This window comes from Poecilia reticulata, chromosome 22, assembly GCF_904066995.2.
Source record: "Poecilia reticulata chromosome 22, P_reticulata-male-v2, whole genome shotgun sequence".
Classification (NCBI taxonomy): Eukaryota; Metazoa; Chordata; class Actinopteri; order Cyprinodontiformes; family Poeciliidae; genus Poecilia; species Poecilia reticulata.
Genome location: NC_088851.1, coordinates 7,578,566 through 7,602,925, shown reverse-complemented (window position 1 = coordinate 7,602,925; position 24,360 = coordinate 7,578,566). Strand labels below are relative to the sequence as shown.

The 24,360-nt window shown below is 39.0% G+C and overlaps 2 protein-coding genes across 2 annotated transcripts; one reads left to right on the top strand and one right to left on the bottom strand.

Annotated features, from left to right (window-relative positions):
* Positions 1–1,297: 1,297 nt before the first annotated feature.
* Positions 1,298–19,446, bottom strand: smc6 (structural maintenance of chromosomes 6). The gene is made up of 27 exons (XM_008399044.3): positions 19,269–19,446; positions 18,452–18,602; positions 18,246–18,357; positions 17,702–17,807; positions 17,477–17,613; positions 16,257–16,318; positions 16,007–16,087; positions 15,809–15,910; positions 14,901–15,020; positions 13,537–13,632; positions 13,292–13,438; positions 13,109–13,197; positions 12,429–12,599; positions 12,147–12,325; positions 10,793–10,994; positions 10,580–10,694; positions 10,331–10,491; positions 7,447–7,582; positions 7,249–7,329; positions 6,994–7,164; positions 6,695–6,832; positions 5,979–6,124; positions 5,028–5,153; positions 3,932–4,037; positions 3,284–3,436; positions 3,075–3,172; positions 1,298–1,914 (listed from the first exon to the last, which is right to left on the bottom strand). The coding sequence occupies exons 2-27, from the start codon at positions 18,587–18,589 to the stop codon at positions 1,827–1,829; spliced, it is 3,261 nt and encodes a 1,086-aa protein (XP_008397266.1). The 5' UTR covers positions 18,590–18,602; positions 19,269–19,446; the 3' UTR covers positions 1,298–1,826.
* Positions 19,447–19,480: 34 nt separating this feature from the next.
* On the top strand, positions 19,481–23,842 carry tdrd6b (tudor domain containing 6b). The gene is made up of 2 exons (XM_008399045.3): positions 19,481–19,669; positions 21,072–23,842. The coding sequence occupies exons 1-2, from the start codon at positions 19,639–19,641 to the stop codon at positions 23,573–23,575; spliced, it is 2,535 nt and encodes an 844-aa protein (XP_008397267.1). The 5' UTR covers positions 19,481–19,638; the 3' UTR covers positions 23,576–23,842.
* Positions 23,843–24,360: the final 518 nt, after the last annotated feature.

Sequence of the window (24,360 nt, the reverse complement as noted above, 5' to 3'; positions counted from 1 at the left end):
GATACCTGACATCGCCTGTGCAGATACCCCACTGACAGTGGAGAACCATTCTTTTTCCGAGTCCTGACACAAAAACTTTCTGCCGGTCTGCTAGTCCACAATGTACATTAGCATGTATTTACTACTGTAGCTTGTGTTTGTGAGACGGTCAAGCGCGTGGTAGCTGCTCTGTGACGTAAAATGGGCATTAGCCAATGAAAAGCGGCCCCTGTGGTAAGGTCCATATTTGAATCAAGCATATCAAGGTAATGACCAGGCTAGCTGAGAGCGTCTCAAGGTTCTTTTTAATTCAGCTAGCCATTCCTCTGTTTGCGTTATGCTTGTATGGATGAACACGAATGAGTAACTATCTGCATCAAGTAAAATCCACACGTGAATGTGATAAAGATTTATGGGATTCATTGAAAATACTAATTTTAGGTCTCACAATTGTCTCCAATTTGTAACAAGTAATCATTTTTGCTCTTTGTGTTTAATCCAGAATGGTCTCAGAGGTTTAGCTAGTGGAGAAGAAAATTTGAATGGTATACATCTTGGTGTTTTATTAATAAAATGATGAGGTTTTTAAATTTTACATGAACGTAGTAAAGAAAATATATAATTTAGCCTTACAATTTGTTAGACTTTGGCCATTAGGTTTAATCTGGACAATTAAGCAATTTAAGGATAGATGCTAAAATTTAGAATTTAAAAACCTTTATATGAGAAGCAAGAAAAGGACTACAGTGTCCAGTTTTACCAGGAAGTTCCACTAATTAGCTGGCTAAAATATGCATGTTACACCTGATTTTAGGTAACTAATTAGCTAAAATCAGTATACTGTTGAACCACAAAAAAAGCCCCACTATTTTCTGCAACAGTCACTTGAAAACTACATAATTTAATGGGTGTTTAAGTCAGCAACAGTAGGAACAATTGTTGCTTTTCTATATGTAGTTAAACCGATTAGTTCACGTTATACATTCATGTAACACATTTTTGTGTAAAAAAAGACAACATGGGAATGCAGTATTTATGCTCAGTTATGGTATTGTGAGAGTCTCATGCCGGCCCGAATCAAGACCACCTGCTTTTCCTCACACAGCGCGAGTACAAACGAGAGATCAATCATGTGGACAGAGAGAAAAACAAAAAAGAGGAAGGCACAGAAGGTAAGTAAAATTCATAATTTTTAGTCAACAGTGAATAGCTAGAACACAGCAGAGGAGTATGTGAGGCGCATCTATAGAAAATGAGGAGGGACATAATACACAAAGACAAACTTTAAAATATACAGAAGACAACAAACCAAACATCATAATGTCTTCCAAGTACTTTATCTCCATATGATTGTTCATAAAGCTTTCACAATGCAAAATTATGCAAAACTTGTACACAAACTGCGACACTAAGGTCACTTAAGTTCTTTGCTTTTCTTAGAGATTTAACATAATTCACAACAAAATAAGGTTTCATAAATAAACATTTAACCACACAGGTTGAAACCGTACTTCTTAGGTTAACAACTCCTTAAAAACACTTTTCTCAAACACATACAGGTAAACATCAAGTAAAACCATAGAAATACAGTACTGCCAGTGAGAGTCTAGGTTTCCATCGAAATCTTCATCTATTACATATACACAAAGAATATATACAAAGAATAGAAAAATAAATCATACACCCAGATATTTATATTCTACTTATTTAAGTTTCATAAAAACGATACTTTTCAGCAAACACCAGAAGATGTAATGACAAAGTTTAAATGTTTTAGCACCTCCCCAGTACACAAACTGGCAATGCTTTAAGACCGTTTTATGTATGAAGAGCACGGCTGGTGTGTGTTACAGATCTCTGTCTCTTGACTGGCCGTCTTCTCGCTCAGGATCCCGAAGATGATGGATTTTGATGAGAGCCGATTTGGGGAGGTTGCTGAAAGAGAATCAACAGCTTTAACTGGGTGCCAAACATTACTGTGGCAGCATTGATGTCACACCAGTAAAGCTTGATGGTGTAAACAAGAGAAAGTTTGCAGGCAAAAGAACAGTTTAAACTACCTTGCTGCTGTAAACAAATCATTATTTCCTCTCCGGATATGTAAATGGCACAGTTCAAGTAGCCAATCATTATTTAACTTTTACATCTGATTTACAATGACAGAAAAAAAAGGAGATCTCAAAGTGAAAATCCACCCCCAGGGTATGACTTTTCATATCTCCTACATCTGTGCTTTTTAAAATCTCACTCATTAGAATACCATTTAAATGAATGGTGGACGGCTTCAAATGTTTCTACAACTTAGTGATAGTTGAAACCGTAATACTTCCAGACAGAAACACCATATAAAGTTCAGAGGGTTGACGAGGCTTTAGGCTATTCCCAAATTATGCGGGTTTGCAATATCTTTTGCTGTTTTCAAACAATGACTGTTGAAAAATTGGGATTTTGGGGTTCTGACACAAACCTAAACTGGTCACACGCCCCCACTCTCACTGAGCCGCTCTAATGGGAGATAAAATACATTTAACAAGATTTACAGTAAGTTTTTCTTCGCTAGCTCTCTAGGCTTGTTTTAGAGCAACTGGAAGTTAATTTCTATGGATCTCAAAAACAAATTATTCAGCAACTGGTTGTGCTGGTTTCACCAACTCAAATTTAAGCTTTTTTAAGACCACGATGACTGGAATTTAAGATCTGCATTTCAAAAGAAATGTATAAGCTCCATCCAGCCAATTTCCAATAAATTGACGCAATAGACTCAAACCAGCTAGCTAACATACCCTTGCTAGCTAGCTAGCTAACATACCCTTGCTAGCTAGCTAGCAAGGGTATGTTAGCAGCGAGTCACAGAAAGAAATGAACATGTCTGAGTGTGACTCAAACGTTTGCCTGACAGAAAAAAATGCATAGAATATACGCAATTAAACAGTCTTGCCAAGACAAAATTTAAGACTTGTGATTAACATATTTAAGGCCAACTTACTTTTTAAAAAGTTATTTTAAGACATTCTCAGGCCTTAATTTTAGATACATGAATTTAAGACGTATTAAGGACGCATGGACACCCTGGTATATGTGAAATAAGGCGTCACCTGGTGTTCAGGGGAGTAATGAAGATGAACTGCCGAAGGTGCTGCCGCTCTGAAAGCTCCAGGAGGAGGTCCAGACAGATCCTCCTGTTGTGCATGTCCTGCAGAAAACAGCTTTCACATCAGCCAAGTGTTCATGCTTTTTTCCCCCCCTTTCTTTCCAAAGACATACACACGTGTCGGTGTTCTTCAAATGCTTTTTATGCGCTCACCATGTAGACGTCGAACTCGTCGAGACATCTGAACGGTGATTCTGTGATCTCCCAAAGGGAGAGCATGAAGCAAACGGTGGAGAAGGAGCGCTCCCCACCAGACAGAGACCTCATGTCGCTCGCACCATCTTTGTCCCTGCCTGGAGGCTTTACCTATGGAGCAAAACACAATTGGCTATTACTCAAATTGTACTTACTCTTTTTTTTAAAAAAGATTTCAGAGACCTAAAGGTAACAGACTCCTTGTCTTGGAAGAGTGAATTATTCTTGAACATCATAATGAAAGCAGGCGTCTTTATTTTGTATAACTTGGTTTTTGTGTAACTGTGCACTTCAATTTAAATACGGCTCAGACAAAATCACAAAGTCTCACAAAGCTTTTACTGCAAATATCTTCGTAAGACAAAACTAACATACAAATAACTTTTCAGCAAGAAGTAGGAGTTTGTCTAAGGTCAATAATTCTTTAATATTGATGAAAAAGTATTAGTTCCACAGGCAAATTATTTCACTTATGACATGGGAAAAATGTCTTGTTATAAGTGAAATAATCTGCCTGTGGAACTAAAACTGTTTTGGATCACTGCACGTGCAAAACCAAGCCAAAGCAGCTCTACATACGATGAGTAGCACAGATAAAAGACGTACCGAAATTGAAAGCGTCTCGTTGTTGTGATCAAAGATCATGGCGCCGCAACAGTTCATCTTGATTAAGAAGTTATTGAAGTACAGCTTACACCTCACTGAGAGGGACCTTAGGCAGGACAGGAAAGGAGGAAATTGTTGTTCTGTCATATAAAAGCCCAGTAGAATACAGTGGTGTGACGCAGTGTTTGTCTGATTTCCTGTGGTTTTACATGTTTGTCATACAGAACATTAAACCAATTTAAATATTAGTCACGTAAACACAAGATGGGGTTTTCAAATCAATCAAAAAAAAACATTGGCCCCTCAGTTAAAACATAACTGTGGTTTATTACACCTCAGGTCACTGTTTCTAGCCACAACCAGACCAGATTACTGCCAGACCTGTTCTCAGACACCACTTCAACTGAAGTTAAAAATAATTTTAAAATTCTGTTTTCCCTTTAAGATTTTTAGGAAAACATTCTGCGGACTGACTAGACCAAAAGTTGAACTCTTCAGAGGATGCTTGCTCCGTCACACCTGGTGTGAAAACAACACAGCATCACACCAGCAGTAAAACACGGTGGTGGTCGTGTGATGGGTCTGTTTTGGTGCTCAGGACCCGGAGGACATGCTGAGATAAATGGAGCCGTGAATTCTGCATCCTGAAGAAGAACGTCCGGCCGTCTGTCTGTGACTGCAAGCTGAGACAAACTTGGGTTCTGCAGCAGGACAATGATCCAAAGCACACCAGCAAGTCCACCTCTGAACGACTGAAGAATGAAGTCAAAGTCCTGACTTCATTCTTCACTTGATAGCAGTTGTTGCTGCTATGAATGACCCAACCAGTTATTAGGTTGAGGGGCGATCACTTTTTTCCACACAAGGCTAGGTATGTTTGGATGTCTTTTCTCCCTTAATATTAAACACCTTTACATGAAAAGTGTTTTCTGTGTTTACTTGTGTTGGCTTCGACTCCTATGTAAATTGGTTTGATGTTCTGAAACACTTTAAAACAGGAAGTCGTGAAGGGGGCAAACACTTTTTCACACCACAGTAAGATGGCATATATAAGTGTAAGATAACAGATCTGAAATGGTGGTGGCTGCTTCTCTACCTGCGCATTATTTTGTATCTGTTCTGCCTGTCTGACATGATGTTGTTGAGCCGGTCGATGAACTTGCGCAGATCCCTCACTTGGTTGGTTTTCTCTTTGTAGAGCGAGAGGGCCTCGGCGTACTCCCTAACGAGGTCAGAGGGAAGAAGTTGGCATGGCGTAAATATTTCTGACTTAAACTACATGAAACCAGGGCACAAGATGAGTTAGGAATAGCCGAGAGGCAGATCTGATTAAGGTACAAAGGAGGCTCAGCAGAGGTTCGGCCGATCCAATGAGACTGCTGCTTCTATTAATTCTCCCTCTTAGTTTGGCTTTTTTATTTTTTTTCTTCCTCTTGTGCATCCCAGTTTGACTGTCTTTGTTTTTTTTGTCAATGTGTGCATTACAGCTGCTTCCTTTTCCTCTTTTTTTTTCCTCCTTACGCTGGTGATCTCTTTCTGGGGCTTCTCTCGTTTCTCTCTTTCCTACTGCATGTGACTGAGAAATGGGTCAGAGCCTAAAATCCTGAACAAAGTCCTACTTCCTAAAATGCAACTGGAGGAGAGAGGCAGGAGGCAAATGAAGACCTGGTGGGGAAGCTATGAGTTGGTATCGCTACCATTATGTACAAATACACTGAAATAAAAGAGGTAATGGTTCTGAACATAGCTATCAATTACTAAAAGAAACCTGTTGCTTCCTGTCATCCTTTATTACATCTTCTGATTTCCTGTCTTGGTCTGACCTATTTCAAATAACCCAGCTGTGCATATGTTTGTTTTTGTTCAGCTTGGACCTTATGCAATAACACTTCTGTGGATTCTTTACAGAAACATGGCAAATCTGAAGACACAAACATCCAAACGTATGAAAACGTCTGTACTCAGCACATCTGTCTGCGTCTAGTTTGCCATCGATGTGGCAGCAGAGAGACGTTTTCCCGATTGATCCGTGTTGGCAATCTCTCACCTGATCACCAGCTCCTGCTCGCCGTGGTTTCCCTCGTAGACCTTGAGCTTCTTCTTGAGCCGCGTGATTTCTGTGTCGATGTTCTTGGTGGTGGAAGTGACGTGCTGCCGCTCGGGGCTAATCTGCGTGGCTTTCTTCACGTTTTCCTGTCAACACGTCAATCATGTCTGGTCAGAGTCGGGTCTTTACAGGCGAATAAGCCAGCTGTTAGGGCTTGGACGATTAATCGGGTATTGAAATAATCGATTTAGTAATCGATTAATTGTTAACTGGAGTATACAGACTCGAGAAAGGCACAACATATTCCGAGCAGTCATTGAGCCAGAACTGCACAAAATACATTTTGCATTTAAGATCAGAACATAAATATGTTTTAGCCAAAACTCGTCAAGCTGTAGCTTCACCCGAATCAAATTCACCGAAGGAACGTTATGTTATCGACAACAAAATGATTTTTTATTTAACAAAGGAATTTAATTATTTGCAAATTTTAGAATATGTCAAATTTTTTTATTCAGCAGGATTTTTGATGGAAAAATCTGTAGAATGTGTAATTTTTGTTTTTTATCCGATTGTCAGAGTAATCGATTACTAAAATAATCCTTAGTTGCAGCTCTACCATCTGTCCCTAATTGATGAAATGCAGAAACTAGGTTTACTTGAAACAGATTGGAAAAGTAAAAAAGAAAAAACAAAACAAGCAGAGTTCCCTTTACCTGCAAGTCTTGCTCTTTGCCTGAAAGTACGCTTTTCAATGCTTGGATGTTGCCCTCGTGCCCTTTCAGTTTCTTCTCTAATAGTTTAAGGTTACGTTCATGTTTTACAAACTCCGTCTCCAGTTTCAGCTGCTCGTCCTGGATGGCAAGAACAAAACAAATGATCTTTCTCACCTTCAGGAGATCCTCGTGTTTAAATACTGGATGATAAAAGTAGCAGCAGAGAACAGAGTAATGCATTACGATCACTGTGGGGGTGAAAATGTCAAAAATGTTCAGCAATTTTCTTTTTTTTTCACCTTCAGTGGCTCCATTTCCTCTAGCAGCTGATCGATTTGATCTCTGACGGAGGAGTACTTGGAGTCCGCCTCTTGTGATGTTTTCTGCTGCTCGTCAAGTTCTGCCTTTGCCTCCTGAACGGCTTGTTTTTCCGTCTCAATTTTCTGTTGGTTCTCCTGGGCAACTTCCTCCTGCGCATTGAGATTTCAGGCGTTAATCTGGCACAGCTCATCAACGTTGTGTCTGAATCTGACAGTGATAAAGCCGAGGGTCACCAAGGAGGAGATGTCATCACTTTGCTCCTCATTAGCGGTCTCCAGCTCACTTAATGCTGCCTTGACCTGGTTCTCAGAGGCCTGTGGTGCAGCCAAAACAGACAAATGATAAGAAAGAAAATAAAAAAGGGTTTGAAGAGCGGGTAGGTAATGACACGGCAAAATTAGATTTAAGAGGTGATGTTGCCTCACGCTGACCTGAGTCTTCTTCAGAGTCTTGACGGTGTTGTTCAGGCTGCTCTCCATGTTGACTATGTCTTCGCTGACGGAGTTCACCTGAAGCTGAAACCTGGACAGCTGAGCTTCGAGATTCTCCAGTTCTGACTCCAGCACACTGCGACACACAGAGGTTTTCTCTCGGTCAGCGAATCCGAACAGTTCAGACTGGACTCAAAACGTGTTCATTTCAACATCTCTAGAGCCAGACTTAATTTGGGATCAGTGTCCGGTCAGAGGCGATGGTGAAGAACCTGGAGTTTGACCTTTCCTTCATGCCATCCATTGAAATGGTTGGGGTTTTTCCACCAATGCAGTTCAGAGTGTGTTCCTGTTCTGAATGCGTCTATGAACTGATGTTGCGTATTTCCACAGAAAACAAAAAGGTTCCGCATCATAAACTCTGATTTTTCTGTGCAAACCCCAACTATGGGCCGAAAGCAATAATAATGAAGCACAGCACATGCAGCGGTCTGTTAACCTGTCACAATGAGCAATACATCAATTAATTGCACGATAGATATAATTTCCAATTGGACAACAGTCGTTAAAGAGATGCTTCCCTTTAATGTCGTAAAGAAAAGCTGGCATGTTGAGAAACGCCGCAAACATTTGACAACAAGTACGATCTTTGCACTGCCTGTCACTTCTGCCTGTTTTTCCTGTCTGAGCTTAACAGTTATTGTTTTTTTGAAATGCAATTTGGCTACAGAGACTTCATAATACATTTTAACTATTGTTGTTTCGTTTGTTTATTTGGGACATTTGAAATGTTTTCCAGTGTTGAATATTCTTCAGTTGTTTTGAACTAGAATTTGTGGCGATGGATCGGCGTCAGTTCTGATGATCTTCGTGTGAAGATGCACAGCAGAAAAAAAGCTCTGGAGTCTTTGTGATGGTCTGCAGTCAAACTGGGGCTCATTTTACCTTCTGAGCAATCCCAGGTAATTTCAGATCAGTTTACAGTTCCTTTGACTGACGATTTTAAACGAGGATTATGGCAACACGATAGCTGTAAAAGCTACTTAAGGGTTTGTGCTTTCATAAAGGGCAGCTGCGATATCCAATTGTGTAAAAACCTTTTACAGCAGTTTGATTGATTATTTTATTTTACTCCTTTTTTTATGCTGCTGGAACCATTTTGGGATAACCACTTGCACTAAGGGAAGCCAGAAACAGAGCAGAAAATGAAAGTGTGTAGAAATCCACCCTGGTGCTGATACTTTTTGGACAAACATTTAAATCCCTTTTTAATATTTATTGAAGGGAAGCAGACTTTCATAGACTCATAGATAGCATAACACTCTCATCGCAGCCTTTATTAAGAGATTTTAACAGGTAAATTTAATGTTTTTCACTGTGTAAGTTATAAAATACAGATTAAAGCGATCACCACTGCTGATTTTAGGTTTGAATATTATTGTTCTTACAAGTTACATCTCACATGCTTTAAATATTAATGACCTGTTGATTATTGCAAACTACCACTGTGTTAAGACCAGTTTTAATTAACATTTTGAGCTTAACCGCTATGACACGTCATAAATTACGTCTTCTTCAAGTGTAACTGATTAAAAAATCCATTCTGCAAACATATTTCCACAAAGTTTGTAAGTGGAAGCAGACGGCTTTTGAACTACAAAAAGGTTGCTTTGTAAACAAAGCAACCTCAGTTTAATCGTATATAAGTCTGGTTTAATCATGCTGAATCTCACTGCTGTGTCGGGTGGGGATCTGTGTCCCGAGATTGCAGCAGCTTTCCAGCAGCAGGAGGAGGAGTCGCTCTGACCCAGGGAACGTAATCTACATAAACGACCCAGTTCTCTGACCTCACAATGAAAACACACACAAAAGCAGCCCAGGTGAAGAAACGGTTCCTGGATATTGAGCTCCCAACAAAAAAGGATAACAAAAAATGCTGTGTCACGGTGAAGGCCTGTGAAACAACTATACGTCCGGCAAGACCATTTAAAATATCTATGTGTAATGGCCTCCTGATTGTTGGTTACATTCTGCTCATGTTAATTACACTACAAATCCCATCATACACCACATCAGAGTGAGTCTGATCCAAACTTCCTGCACTTTCTGGGTCGCCAAGAATCGACAAACCAAACCCGTCCTGCTGTCTTCCTAACTGCATCTTTAGCTGGTAAGCTGAAAACGTTAAGTTACATCCGACGGGCTCTGCGTCGTTACGTAGCAACCAAAGCAAAACCCAGCCACATGACGCAGTAACCCAAGCGGAGCTCCAACCCATTTAGTCAGCTGGTTTTACCGCTGTATGCAGTGTACAACTTCAACTGGAAAAGACAAGTTTTGTTGTTGACCTACCATCCAGAAACCCCTTGCTACATTCTTGTTGGTTGTGCAGGAGACTCCACTTCTGCTTTTCAAAGATGTATGGTTGTATAATTTCACATCTGTTTGTAACCATTTTCATGTGCGAGTGTAAACATCGAGTTTGAGGGCGTGGCCAGCAGCAGCTTATTTAAATGAAAAGTGAAAGGAGGCCCAAAAACAGCTCATTCTGAAGTGATTTCAAAATAGGCTGAACTGAGCTGACTAAAATCTCATGATCTAAGATTGATTTTGTGGGAAAATGTAATGTATAACCTATCCTAACCTGTTCCAGGAAGCATAATAGGTCACCTTTAAATTTTATTACTGTTCTCTGTTTCCATTTCCTGTGGAGTAGCAACACAAAGTTGTAGTTTTGTAGTTTTATTCATTAACATTAATCCTGTTCAGCCCATAAAACAGAGCCGGTTTCATGTCAAGATCCTTTCTGTGACCCATTTTGACCTCCAAGGCCAACTGTACATTTTACACGTATTCTAGCATGAATAAACCCCAAAGTACTCACTGTATTTCCGTCTCAATATCTCCACTGAGGTATTTAGCCATGCTGAACTCAGAGGTGTAGTAGCGGTTCGGGAACACCTGATCTCCCTCAGCTGTGAAGGCTTCACGGCAGTTCTTTGGAGGCCGGCCTTTCTGCATGATCCTCCTGGCCTTGTCTTTTTCCTGTAGCCACACATTGATGCACTTAGTGAACCAGAAGGTGCAAAAACCCCAGAAACTAACATTTACATCAGTCCAGACAGGGACCAACTTTGATTATGAGAATGGTTTCTATCCCCCTCATGTCAATCAGACAATTGACGATGACAGGAGTCGCCGATGTGATCGTGTCCAGCACGGTTGGATAATCTGGATGACATGCTTTTCTGGAAAGTGGTCAAAGAAACAAAAAAAGAGAAGAAAAAATTTAATTCAATAGTTCTCATGAAATGCAAGTGGAGTAGAAACAGCAGCAGATTCTTACCGCCCATGAACGTTGTAGAGTTTATCAGTGAAGGGACTAACGATGATCTGCGGTCTGTTGCCCTTCGGATAGAAGCGAGACATGAGCCGCTGAAGGACTAACTCATCTTTGTAGTTGTCGCAGCAGAACGCCTTCATGAAGCTCCGCAAGCAGCACTCCACCGCCACGGCCAGGGTGGGATCCTTCAAACTGATGCAAGCCCCTGAGATCAAACGATAAATGTTACACGACACATCAACAGAGCAGTCTGTAGCTGTGGAGTGGAAGGGAAAAAGTAAGTCCTTTTCAATATTTACTATAAATAAAAAATACTGGGGTTCTCATTTGCAAACAGCCCCTTTCACTGAATGGCCCAGTCAAAGTCCAGATCTAGATAAGAGTTAAGAATCTGTGGCAAGACTTGAACATTTCTGCTCACGGTCTCCCTCCGTCCAGTCATACTGAGCTCGGATTATTTAGCAAATAAGAAGGCTCAAAATTAGCAATAGTTTCAAGGAGAAGTGATTCTACAAGGTTTGACTCAAAGCTGCTAAATATAAATGCACTCCACACTTTTCAGATTTTTCTGTATACACATTTAAAACATGAATCACTTTCTTCTACATCACAATTATGCACTACTTTGTGTTAGCCTTTCACGTCAAATCCCAATTCAAAAACACTCTGAAACATTTCAGGGCTACAACAACTTTTGCAAACTTTGAAACTATATCATACGTTCACAATCAGCATGAACGCACTGATAGTCACCAGCTATCTAAACTCGGCATCAGAACAGGAAAAGCCGTCAAAACAAATTCGTACTAGTTGATTAGTTGCCTGCTTACTGATTATGTTGCCATGCTTACTTTACAGGCAAGAGCATCACTTCATCAAAATACAACATAAGCAGAAATATTAGATTAAGATGTAACTTTTTTTAATCACCATGTAGTAAAACACCTTGAAGAGCAAACGGATTTATTAAGATTTAAAATAGCACATTTTGTGAAGTGGAAGTTAAACGCTAGATAACTTTCGATATATTTTAAAAATAACAAATGTAATAAACCTTTCAAAGTCGCCTTTCCAATAAATCAACAGCGTCCAAGAATATGCAATGTCTGAACTATTCAAATCAGTGATTTGGTTATTGACTACAACAGAAATATTAATATATTAGTATTGATACTGGCCCAAAATGCTCATATTGTTGTGTCTCTAATCATAATTCAATATGCTTTGATCTGCGACAGTGAGCCTCTTTCTTTCTTTTCTTTTGCAATTCTTTCGTTCTTTCAGTTTTTATATATATTTTTTATATTAATCCAGACGACAAATATGAAACCAGAACAACGTGAAAACGGTTAGTTACCTATTGGCCCGACGGGTTTCTTGATGAAGCTTCCTGCAGCGAACGCATCACTAATGGCAGCGATCAGATCAGGAACATCGTCTCCAAATCGCTTGAGCTTGTTGGATCGACTGGCCAGCAGCTGGTTTTTCCTCTTCTGCTTGCACTCGTAAGCAAACTGCACACTCTTTGCTTCAACTCTGGTATAAAAGAAGGGTTTTTATTTACTATTTTCAAAGGGATGAATCCTGCCTAGCCACAAATAAAAAAAAAATGATGAGACGCAGGAAGTATTTCTCGTACCTTAGCTTGTCCCGTTCTTCTTTTCCTTTCAGGAGTGCCTGATGTTTCTTCTTGATGTCTTCGTTGAGCTGCGAACCCGTCCTCACAAGCTCCGCCAGCTGCTCCTGCAGCTCACCCAACGTCGCCTGCTGCCTGGAGCGTCTGGTTTCGCCGCTGTTGTTCAGTCTCTCGCTGACGGCAGAGGAAACATTTCAAGTTGCTGTTTGGTCTTCTAGAAAACTAAGCCAATAAATACACTGCAAAAACACAACATTCTCACAAAGTGACTTTTTGGTCTGGTTTCTAATGCAAATGTTAGGGCATTTGAAATGCGGCAAAACTGACTTGCAAGTAACTTTTTAGCAAGAAATATGAGATTTTTTTTTTTTATTAAATCATTTCTTAATATTGATGAAGTGTTAGCTGTAAGTGAAATAATCTGTCAGTGCAAAAAAACATTTTTCCCGTTTTATAAGCTAAAATGTCTTGTTCCAGATTATTTCACTTATAACAAGCACTTTTTCATCAACATTAAGGAATTAGTGACTTAAAACAACCTCCAACATCTTGCAGAAAAGTTACTTCTAAGTTAGTTTTATCTTGCTTCAAGTGTGCAAAGATATTTGCACTAGAAACTGAACCAAAAATACTTGGTAAGATTTAGTGTTTTTGCAGTGTAAGATGTCTGAACACCTCCACACCTCGCTTTAGCCTTGTTAATTTTCTCCTGGAGAAGATTCTGCTCGCGTTCTGTTTGCTTAAGTTTGTTCAAAGCCCGGAAATAAACAAGCTGCAAAAGAAAGAAAAAAAAAAGACGTAATAAATAAATAAAAAAACATATGCAGTCTATTTAACAGAATCATTTAGAAAGCTGTAAAGAATACCTCCTGCTCCTTGTGAGCTTTGTTGACAATCTTTGCTTGCTGTTTAAAGTTGAGATTATCCTCTCTGAGGGACTTCTGCTCCTCTCTCAGGCTGTCAGCTCTCTTTTTAATCACCTGCAGCCTTTTCTCCATTTGTGCGAGCTTTGACTGCAAGAAAGATTTTTTTAAAAAAAGCAAAAGCTGACAAGGTACATTTATAAACAGACTTGGGCAATCCAAATTAAGGGGAATAACTTGTTTCACACCTGACAGAGATGCAGGTTATCTTCGTGTTTCTTGTCTTTCTCTTCTTTCTGAATTTCCTCCTTCAGCTGCTGAATTAACTGCTCCTTGTCCCTGACCTAAAGGTGATAAAATGTTTATCGTGTTTAGGTGCAACAGCTTGTTAAACACTAGCTATCCAAGTAAAAACGACAGGCGATGACATCCTGTTTTATCTAGTTTAAGGTAGTTTCTTTTTTTCTTTCAACAAAAACTTATAGTCAGAAAAATAAACAAAAATTAGTCCTAGTCAAGATTCTTCTTTCATTCTTTACAGGATAGAAAGGTTTATTAGATAATTTACTTTTTAGACACAAAAAAAGTTCTTGGAGACACAAAGTTTTAAAGCAGAACAGGAATGCCATAACTAGATATGATATGGCATCTGGAAGTACAAAGCATGGCTATCTGTTGTTTTTTCTTTAAGAAAAGAAAAATAAATCTCAAGTGGATGTTTTGCCAATTAACAAAACACAGAAAGTGGGTGGCGTGAGTTCTACAATTGTTTCCAAACATCTTTACGCAGGAAAAGAGGCGGACCTTTCCTCTTTATAAAGGTGGAAGGGGCAGACTTTTTCTAAAAAAAAACCCAAAAACAACGGTCTCTCTGTTCTCAAAATACATCAAGACACATCAAAATGTATCAAGGCTATGAATCCTCTAATCTCTTAACTTCAAGGTGAGGAAAAAAAAAGATTGAGGAACTGGTTAGCTCTTCTGCTCGTCGTGGCTACAAAGGGTAGCTCTAGCACTGAATCAGCAGCTACATTATAGAGGCCGTTACAGGCGTTGTTTGTGAGCATAAAGTTTTTCAACTAAGAAAATGTGTTACAGAGCGGTGTTTTCTTTAAGTAAAGCCACTGCAACCTTCATGGAGAAAGTTATTAAATTAAATCAATAACCGCTCGCTCCAATTGTTTCTCCTGCATATTTACCTACGATCAAGAACTACAGAAGCAAGTCATTGTTTTCTTAATCTCCGAGCCAAGCCAGCGTTTGTCTGCAGCTGTCATACATGTGTTTGTACGACAGTATTTACTTTAGCTTCCCTTGTTTTTACCACAAATAAAGAACTGGGTTGAAGAGACTTAAGAGTTTAGTCTCTTCAACATCATGGACGGTGTCCATGAGTGCAACACAGCCTGATTTTGTGTAGCATACAGAGACTTTCAGCTGCTTCCATTCACTGCTGCAGTTTCATGCAAGATGCTTTGCTCTTGCTTTCTTTTAAACTGTTTTTACACACTCTCGACTTCGGATGAATATAAGCGATTATAACCAAGAGTCCCAAACGCAACCAAAAGGAGACATTGTCTGCTGAGCACATCGGCGACAGACAGCATCTTACCAAACACCACGCCATTTGTTTCTTCAGGCTCTCCAAGTTCTCCTTCAAATCACTGAAAGATGACAAGCTTTCATATCGCTCTTTCTTCTGCAGGAACTCCTGCTTTAAGTCCTTGAGACACTAAACACAAAACAAAGATGTACACATTTTCCTTTTTTTTAAAAAATAAATGTGTCACAGACATGCTAAAGTATCAGCAGCAATTTAGTCTCTTAGATGCCTCTTAAAACAGAGCTTAGAAAGTTTATATAAATTAGGCTTCAAAAATAAGAGACTGGAGAAGAAAGGGGGAAATAAATGAATAGCTATTTTTATTGTACTCATATAGAAATCTATGACATTACTAAGTAGTGCTTCTTTTAACAAGTGTGTATTTTACTTTACAGGTAGAAGCTGATAAACAAACAAAAAGTGAACAGAGAAAAGAGAAACCATGAATATAAAAGATTACGGTACGTTATAATCTATTAAACGTCTTGATTTAATAGATTATAAAATCTATTTTATAATCTGATTATATGATTTGGTCATATAATCAGTCTATAAATTGATTATATGACCAAAGTCTATTTCCAGTCTATAATGGAAATAGACTGGAATAACTGAATTGAAATGAAACTAATTTGAACCAAACAATATTCCATGGGTATTTGGATATAAGCTGAACTTGTTTGTTCTATAGAGTGTATAATCACACCATAAATTTAGCTGAATTAAGTTAAATGTATGTATTAAACCACCTTAAACTACAAGGTTTAAATGTTTTATTATATTTTTGAACTTCATAATTCAGGGACATGAAGTCATTGATAAATATGTGGATTGGAAATCAGAACATCCATCAAACATCTGGCAGATTTATCAACTCCAGAGTAAAAGAGCTTTAGGCGATAAACGCAGGTCTGTACCTCCTCTTGCCTCTCAACCTGTTGCCGTGTGATGGTTTCAGTGTGCTTGATGTGGATGTAGTCTCTCTTCATCTGCTCAAGTAAAGTTGCTTTCATGAAGAACTAGGAACAATAAAACAACACAACTTCAGCTTGAAAGACAAAGCTAGCCCAGTGGAAACTGGAATCAGTGATCTCATAGCGAATGTGGCGTGGGACCTTGTATTTGTCCGACTCGTTTTTCGAATGCAGGAACTGTTTGCTCATTTCTTGGCTGAGAATGGATACTGGATTATCCAGCTGAAACACACACACACACACACACACACACACACACACACACACACACACACACACACACACACACACGCACACACACACAAAAAACAACAACAAACGCTCCGTTTCAGAACCAAAACCACCGATTTTCCTTAATATTCCTTTAAATTCAAGGAAACAGAATTGTTACCTGGATGTTAAAATGGTCCAGAACTGCTACCAATTCTTCTTTCTTGTTTGAGACAAGTTGACCTAAATATGAAAGAACAAATAATAACCCCTTTAACATAATTCAAATTAATTAGAATTAGTTTATATTAGATACAGTAATCTAACTGAAGGAAATTGTTGCAAAGATATTCAGAACAGAACAGATTTATGTTTTACCTACACACAGTACAGTGTGTATAATGACATCTATAGTTGAAGGAATGAGTCAATTGAATATCCAGTCCAATTTATTTACATATACACCAACTCAACAGTAATATTCAGATTACATTCAGTCTATAAATTGATTATATGACCAAAGTCATTCCTGTTGATTGTTTCAAATCGTTGATTTTGCAGGAGGCATCACAATATTAGAATATCAGGCAGGTCTGGATGGGTCTGTGAAGCAAAAGAATTACCGTACTTTCCGGACTATTGGTGCGGCTTATATCTGAATATAAGCCGCACCAATAACTTAAAAAATTTGTAAATATATAGGTCGCAGTTGCCTCTGCAGATATCCTTATCAAAAGCCATCCATTAAATGTGCCTTCTAACACGTAGACGAGACTTTTGATAACAAAAGACAGACTGAGGAAGTGTGTGATGAAGTGATTCTGGTGCTGAGTGATTTTAATGCACAAGAGAAACATGAAGATAACCATCAATGACGTTTCCTGGTAAGCTACTGTATTTTAAAAAAAAAATTTTTAAAGCAACCGTGTCCAGAAAAATTTATTTTTTCTGAACAAAGCACAAATAATATACGCATGTGTATATTATATGTCTATAATTAATTAAAAGCTTAAAGTAAAAAATCTGTATAGCACCATTATGTGTAAATATCTCCTGTGACAACACAATATCAATGTCAATTTTGTCTCAAGATAAAATTCGCCCTTGAGCTTGTGCTGTCTTTTTCATCACGCTGCAGTCCAGCATTTCAAAATCCATTGGTAAAAATCCATATATTAGCTGCATCATTGTTTAAGATGCAGCAATCACAATGTGTAAAAAAAAAAAAAAAGTGACTTTCGTCTGGAAATTACGGCATGTTAATCCAAGCACGTTATTTTAACATGAAGAACACAACTGGTACTTGTTGGAAGCTCTTTGTGTTGATAAAACCAAAACTCAGAGGATTAAATACATTTAATAACAATGTAAAAACTATCTATGGATGTGAAAAATCATCACCTGATTTGCTTTTGAGTTTGTATCCCCGAGATCCATCGCTGGAGATGCGTTGTTCAACGGTGATGTAGTCACCATACAGATCCTTTTTGTAGGCATCTGCTCCTCTGTTTCTCAGCTTTACAATAACATCTGCAGTACTAAGCAGACGAAGAGACCCCATCCCCACCATGACCTTCTGGATGTAAAGAAAACTACAGCAGCCAATAAGAACCATCATCAACTTACCTTTCTCCAGTTTTCACGAAATCCTTCAGCGACACTCCCCTGTTTGTCATGGTGGCCTTCCCACCGAGGCCAACAATCAAGCCGGTCAGAATGGCACTTTTTCCACCTGGTAATGAAAACACCACCAACAGAGAAAGGGCTGATACATCAGTGCATGTAAAGCATGTCAAACATATGCACAGAACTGCAGGTTGAACTAGAACGCAGTATGCAAAGTGAATGTTAGGCACTGAGTGTGATCATTAATTACAGCAAAGTAAAGCTTTCACCTCTAAGAAACTGTTTTTTAAATGGATATAATTTATAACCAACTGCAGTGTAACTAATATGACTTTCTGCACAAAGAAATACTATTATATAGTAATTCAATTATGCAGTACAGAAGGAGTCTTTGTTGTACCATTTAGCTGTGTTGCTTTTTTATTGCTAAATGAACATGTTGTTCTTCAAACATGGACCTTCCTGAGACTAAAATACACCTAAATGTGTAAAACACACCAGTTATAATTAGCAACATATCAAAGAGCGCTAAGCATGCACTTACTCCCATTGTTGCCCACAATAAAATTGACATGGGGCCCAAACTGGACTGGTCCAAAAGAATGGTGGCACATGAAATTTTTTAAAGTGATGCTCTCAATGAGTCCAATGTCCCCCTGCAGCCAGAAGAAAAGACAAAATAGTCAACAGATAATGAGCAGTAAAGGCACAAAACACTTGAGTTTTTTTAATTTTTTTTTTATATCCTACCGAAGGGGCATGAGTGAAGATGTGTGAAGATAATCCCTGGTGATTTGTGTCCGTTGCATTTTCAGCACCTGCAGCTGTCACTCGCCTGTTCTTCAAAGTCGATGCATCAGTAATCACACTGGCTTTTCGCTTACTCATTTTGAAAGAGTCACTGAAAATGCAACCAAGCACATCAGGTTCAATTTAAGAGCATACACATTTTCACCGATTTATACGTGGATTAATGCAAAGCTGTTAAAAAAAATAATGCCCAGTTTTGAATGTCAATATGTAGTGTGCTTACATTACGCTCGGGAGTTTAATATGTGTAACTGGAACTTTCTCTGAGGAAATGTGAAGAAGCTTATTGCAACAGGAAAACTAAGAAAAATGTAGCTAGGAAAGGAAAGAGGTGACAGCAACGTTTCAACTAAACTGTATAGAAATGTTCAGCTCTGCTGCAAGTTAATATGCAAGAAGACGAAGCTACTACAAACTTTCGGCTATAATTAGTAACACAAGCCAGTCTTCCAAACTGAATCTGTGAGAAAAGCTAAAACGAGCGGTCTGTTATGAAGCAGGAAGCCGTGGCTTCTTAAAGATTCACTCAAATGATGAATACTGCACATGTGCCTTGAAAACAGTGATTAACTAAGTCAGTGTTATTCAGAGCAGATGAAGCTGTTTTTCCACCACACTCGAAATCTGTCCAAGCAAAAAAAAAAAACAGTCAGCATAGCAGCCGTAAAGCGAAACAAAACACAATCACGGGAGGGAAGGCTTTTACCTCGTTTCAGCCTGTCCTCGATTCCTAAACAAACAGTAGAAACACACTTACCATCATTCAGTAGCCTGCAGCCGTCCACAATAACATGGGGCCACGGAGGGCTGTTTCCCACTTCCTGCACCGACTGAGCGAAGGAAACTACAGCAACACGGAACTCAGGGCTCGTCCCCTGATTGGCTGACGGTATACCTGCGTGAGCGCGCGCGCGTCTGAAAACAAATAGTTTCTTTGTTTGTTTTTTTTTAATTAAGTGTTGCTATACAAACCTGTGAGCCATGGACATTTTAGAAACTTAGGATGCTATCAAAGTATGTAAAAAGTGACTTCTAAAGCAGCCTGGTGATGACGTACTATCAAGCTGTCAAACGAAGCCTTTAAAAAAACCACGTGAGCACAACGCAAGTCCAACGAGAGGAGCAGGATGAAACGATCAGTCAACAACAATGGACGTGGTAAGGCAAAAGTGGCCAAACATTTTGCTACGAGGGCTAAAATGGTCAAGTAGAAAAGTAGCATTGAAGCCCACAAGTACCAGTTTTTTGTTAATTAAAAATGTGAAGGTAAAATTATTTTAAATGTGTTTAAATTTGAATAAGCTATGAATGCAATATATGAATGAAATTAGCAAAGCTGTCCGATTGCTGAAAAACTAGTTTCTCTATCAAATCAATCATATCAAATCAATATAAAAATTACTTGGGGGGGAAAAAAAGTTTGTCTAATTTTTGTCCAGAAAAACAATCGTGTAATGCTAGAACTGGACATGCATCACTCTGTCTTTAGAAAAGCTTGATGGATGGGTGTGTGTCTTAAGTTTGCGTTTGACTAAAAGTTGATCATTGTTTGTGGTCCAATTTGCATTTATTGAAGTGGAAGCAAAAACATGATTAAATAAAAGGAAATGCTTTTTTTTTGTTTCTAAAAGTTTCAATTTTAAGAAGTTTTTAATATGTCTGTTTAATACAGTGCTTCTGAATTCCGGTCGTCAGCCCCCCTTGCCCTGCATGTTTTAGGTGTTTCCCTTCTACCACACACCTGGATTGAATCTGTGGATGATTAACAGGCTTCTGCAGTACTTGATGGTCATGCAATCATTTGGATCAGCTGTTCTGGAATAGAGGCACATCTAAAACATGCAGAGCAGTGGAGCCTGAGGACTGGAATTGAGAAGCACTGGTTTAATATGTCCTATTAAAAATATTAGCTATACTATAATTGCAATTAAAATGTTTCCAAACATGTTACTCTTTCTAAACTACCTCATCCTAAAGAAATGTTTGACTTTTTACTATTTAAAAGCCTGTGTGCTTACATAGCCTCCCCGTCTTTAAGGAGACAAAATACAGACAATTTGGGTTAAGCAATGGCTCAACAACTGAATTTTCAATGGGACATATTTCTGTCAAAGTTTTGCATAGATTGGTTATTTCAGGCTAATTTAAGGAACTAAAATGAAAATATGAAATTTCAGAAAATGTCATGGGAATTTGTTTAAAACATGAGGAAATTTGAACCATAGCCAATCTAGATTTAAAAAATACAAAACGACTGACATCACTTCAGGTGTTTTTGTTATCTGACAGTTTTAATCAGAAATCAGTTGTGGAAAAACGTAACTTTTCTTTTAGTTCAAATTTAGTTTGTTTTAAAATGAAATATGATACATTTATATATGAGCAGTGTTTTTTGAGTTTACAATGTAGTCTTTTTAAAATTATAGCTAAAGACAGAAAAAAATATTTTTCACACCGAGACAGTCTACCTTATGCACTGTTAAATGTAATCAAATTTGACTGATATTACTATTTGCTGGCATTGCTACATGCTCTAATGTATATGTTTTTGTATCAACAGAATTCAATACATCATCAAAGCCTGTAGATCCAGCAATCTTGCGACTGAATGCACTAACTTTTCAGTATTGCCCATTTAACCTGCAAAAACCCATCAGTCCCAAATGGGCTGTTGCTGCAAGAAGAGACTTCCAGAACTTTATGAACTTGGAGTCCGTGTCTGGTGCTGGACTAAAATATGTTAGGAAGGCTGTAACATCTGAAGCTGACCTGGAACTGAATGTGGTAGATGTTGATTCTGGATCCGAGAGTCTGCCTAAGCACCTGGCTCAGTCTTGTGATCTTTCTGAAACTGGGAATCAAAGTCCCCCAGAAGTCCCAGTGGATGAGTATCAGTACTCCACACACAATATTAAAGTGGGTGGAGAAGAGAAGATTCTGGTGACATTTTCTGAATCGGTCCATCATTTCTACTGCCAATTGGACAGAAATTTGCACATGTTGGAAAAACTCTGGAAAAGTGTTGCACTGCTACCTCACAAGCATCAAAGCTCAGATTGCCCACTTGGACCTAATAGCATTTGCTTAGCCAAGTATACTGATGATCAGTGGTACAGAGGTCTAATAGTAGAAAGATCCCCAAATCTCAAGGTGCACTTTGTTGACTATGGGGACACCCTTGCTGTTCTTGAGACTGATATTTGCCCCTTGCCTCCTGGAGCAAGTATCGCCAGGTCTGTTCCTGTTCAGGCTGTTCCACTCGGACTGTTCAATGTTCCTCCAGATTCATCACTAAAAATCAACGAGTGGTTTACCAACCATGCTGTGGGGAACAATTTCACCATTTCAGTAGCAGCAAAAGGGAAGAAGGGGAAGCTGCTGGTTGAACTATTTGATGGATCACTAAATGTAAATGCCTTGGTCAGGGAGAGGATGACAAAAATGAGAAATCACAGCAGTCATCTTTGGGCGTCTAACACTGACGACGAATTCTCCGTCTCAAAAAAGACTACTCTGCCAAATGAGGCTCATTCCCCACCTGAACTCACCAGATCATCAATGTTAAAGAACAACAATGGCCCAGAAATGCAGGAAAACAAGACAAGATGTCCCACATATGCCTCATCATCAAAGGTGGAGCAAGTGAAGGATTTGGACATCATTCTTGAGAACAATAAAAGCAGGATGGAGACTTTAAATCATAGTCTCTACAGCAACTTGGAAATGACTCGGTTTTCATCCCACAATTACCCAAAGCAAAATGCAGAGGGTTACATGTACAACTGGCCAAATATTTCCCAAAACATGTCTGTGGATGCATATGCTTCTTGTATTTCAGGCCCACATTACTTCTGGTGTCAATACACCAACACAGAAGACCTTGACAAAGTGTCATGTCTTGCTAATGAGGTTGCAAAGGCACAAGACGTAATTTCACCTGAGCATCTTAAACCTGGTGTTCCCTGCCTTGCTCTACTTTCAGAAGACAACAAATGGCACAGAGCTCAAGTAACTGAGAACTCGGACAATACAGTCCATGTCTTGTTTGTTGATTATGGCAACGAATGTGATGTCGAGAAAAAAGATGTAAGATTGCTGTCTCAAAACCTGCTAGAAATGGCTCCTCAGGCATTTCTGTGTCGTTTGGATGGTTTCATGGAGTCCAGTGGCTTTTGGGATAATGAAGTCTACGATGGCTTCTACAATCTCATAGTTGACAAACCACTTAAAGTGACAATTGTGGCCGTAGGAAGTTGTTCAGAGAATGGTGTTCCTCAACACACAGTAACCACAGAATGTGACAAGATTGTGGTTAACAAGGTCATTCAGAAATACTGGAAGTCATTTTCTGGAGAACAATCTATTGTGGCAAAAGATTGTCAAGCCAGCAACAGCAAGGATAATCTTGGGCCCTCCAAAGAAATAACAAGTACTTCCACATACAAGCAGCCAGAAGTGTTCAAAACTAAAACCGAAATGGTGTATGCGTCCTGCATTGCAGAGCCAAAATTCTTCTGGTGTCAGTTTGCCAACACGGAGGATTTATGTGAAGTGTCCCAGCTAGCCCAGGAAGCTGGTAAGGCGCAGCAGGACGTGACATTCCTTCAGAGTCTTGGACCAGGGAGCCATTGTCTTGCTTTGTTTCCTGATGACAAGCTGTGGTGCAGAGCGATGGTAGTCCAGAAAGACAACAGAATGGTACATGTCCTGTTTGTTGACTATGGAAATGAGTCAGACATCGACATCCAAGACACAAGACCTTTGCCTCAGAATCTTCTGGAGAAGGTACCCCAGGCCTTTCTTTGTCGTTTGATTGGATTTGATGAATCTAAAGGCTCCTGGGATGACCAAGCTTATGACTTCTTCTATAAGCTTTTGATTGATAAACCCCTTAAACTGACTGTGTTCAGTGCAGAGAGCCATTCAGAGATGCCATTTCCTCAGTATGCAGTGGAAGTTGAATGCGAGTTGGACTCCATAAATGCATCACTGCAACAATACTGGAAACCATTTACAGAAGAATGTGCTGTGACAGAGAACCTTCAGACAATCAGCTGCTCATAAGGCAGTCCAACTCAAACATTCCTCCACGTTCTGTCTTAGTGGAATAAAGCACATCCAGAAGTATGATGGTTTTGTTAATCTTTTGATGACCCTAGTTTCCTTAAGTGCCAGTGTGTCTGCCCAGAAGATCTGAAATAGTTGTGACTTGCAGTCACATCCTCATCCAATAACAGACTTGTATATGCCTCTGAGGGTTTGTCATCACTATTTCTTATTGTCTATTAAAACTTCTACAAAACCAAATAAAGAAGTTCATGAGCAAATGAATTGAAAAGCCTGATTGCATTTTTTTTTTCTGTTAGACAGACCTCAGATTTGATTCTGTAATTGGTCTTAATGGATTTATTTGCTTTCTGTAGAAAATTATTGGAACCTAAAAGATATGGTTCTGACAATTTGAAAGGTAAAACACGTTTAGTTTTTTTAATTAAGCAAAGTGGTCTACAGAATGAAAATGTTGCTGTGTGTTAATTGTGAATGTGCTTGGATTTTAAACCATTCCATTTTATCTCTGCCTGGATGTTGAGGATCATTCCACTGGAAAGTGAACCTTCACCCCAGTCTCAAGTCTCTTGCAGTCTCAAACAGGCTTCCTTCAAGCATTGCCCTGCATTTAGCTCCATTCATCTTCTCTTCCTATTAGCCTGTCCCGGCTAACAGTTTTGGTGTTGGGATGGTGAGTTTAGGATTATGTGCAGTGTTGGGTCGCTGCCACTGAGAATTTAGCATGCAGGCCAGAAATTTCAAATGATTAAAGCACCTTCTTCCACATTAATTCTCTCACA

Excerpts from the sequence above, each read along its gene's own strand:
- smc6 (XM_008399044.3), bottom strand. The coding sequence starts at position 18,589 with ATGAGTAAGCGAAAAGCCAGTGTGATTACTGATGCATCGACTTTGAAG. Across the intron at positions 6,125-6,694 it reads GCAAAGAGCAAGACTTGCAG|GAAAACGTGAAGAAAGCCAC; the intron begins GTAAAGGGAACT and ends ACGTGTTGACAG. Across the intron at positions 4,038-5,027 it reads AGATACAAAATAATGCGCAG|GTCCCTCTCAGTGAGGTGTA; the intron begins GTAGAGAAGCAG and ends GTCCTGCCTAAG.
- tdrd6b (XM_008399045.3), top strand. The coding sequence starts at position 19,639 with ATGAAACGATCAGTCAACAACAATGGACGTG. Across the intron at positions 19,670-21,071 it reads AGTCAACAACAATGGACGTG|AATTCAATACATCATCAAAG; the intron begins GTAAGGCAAAAG and ends TTGTATCAACAG.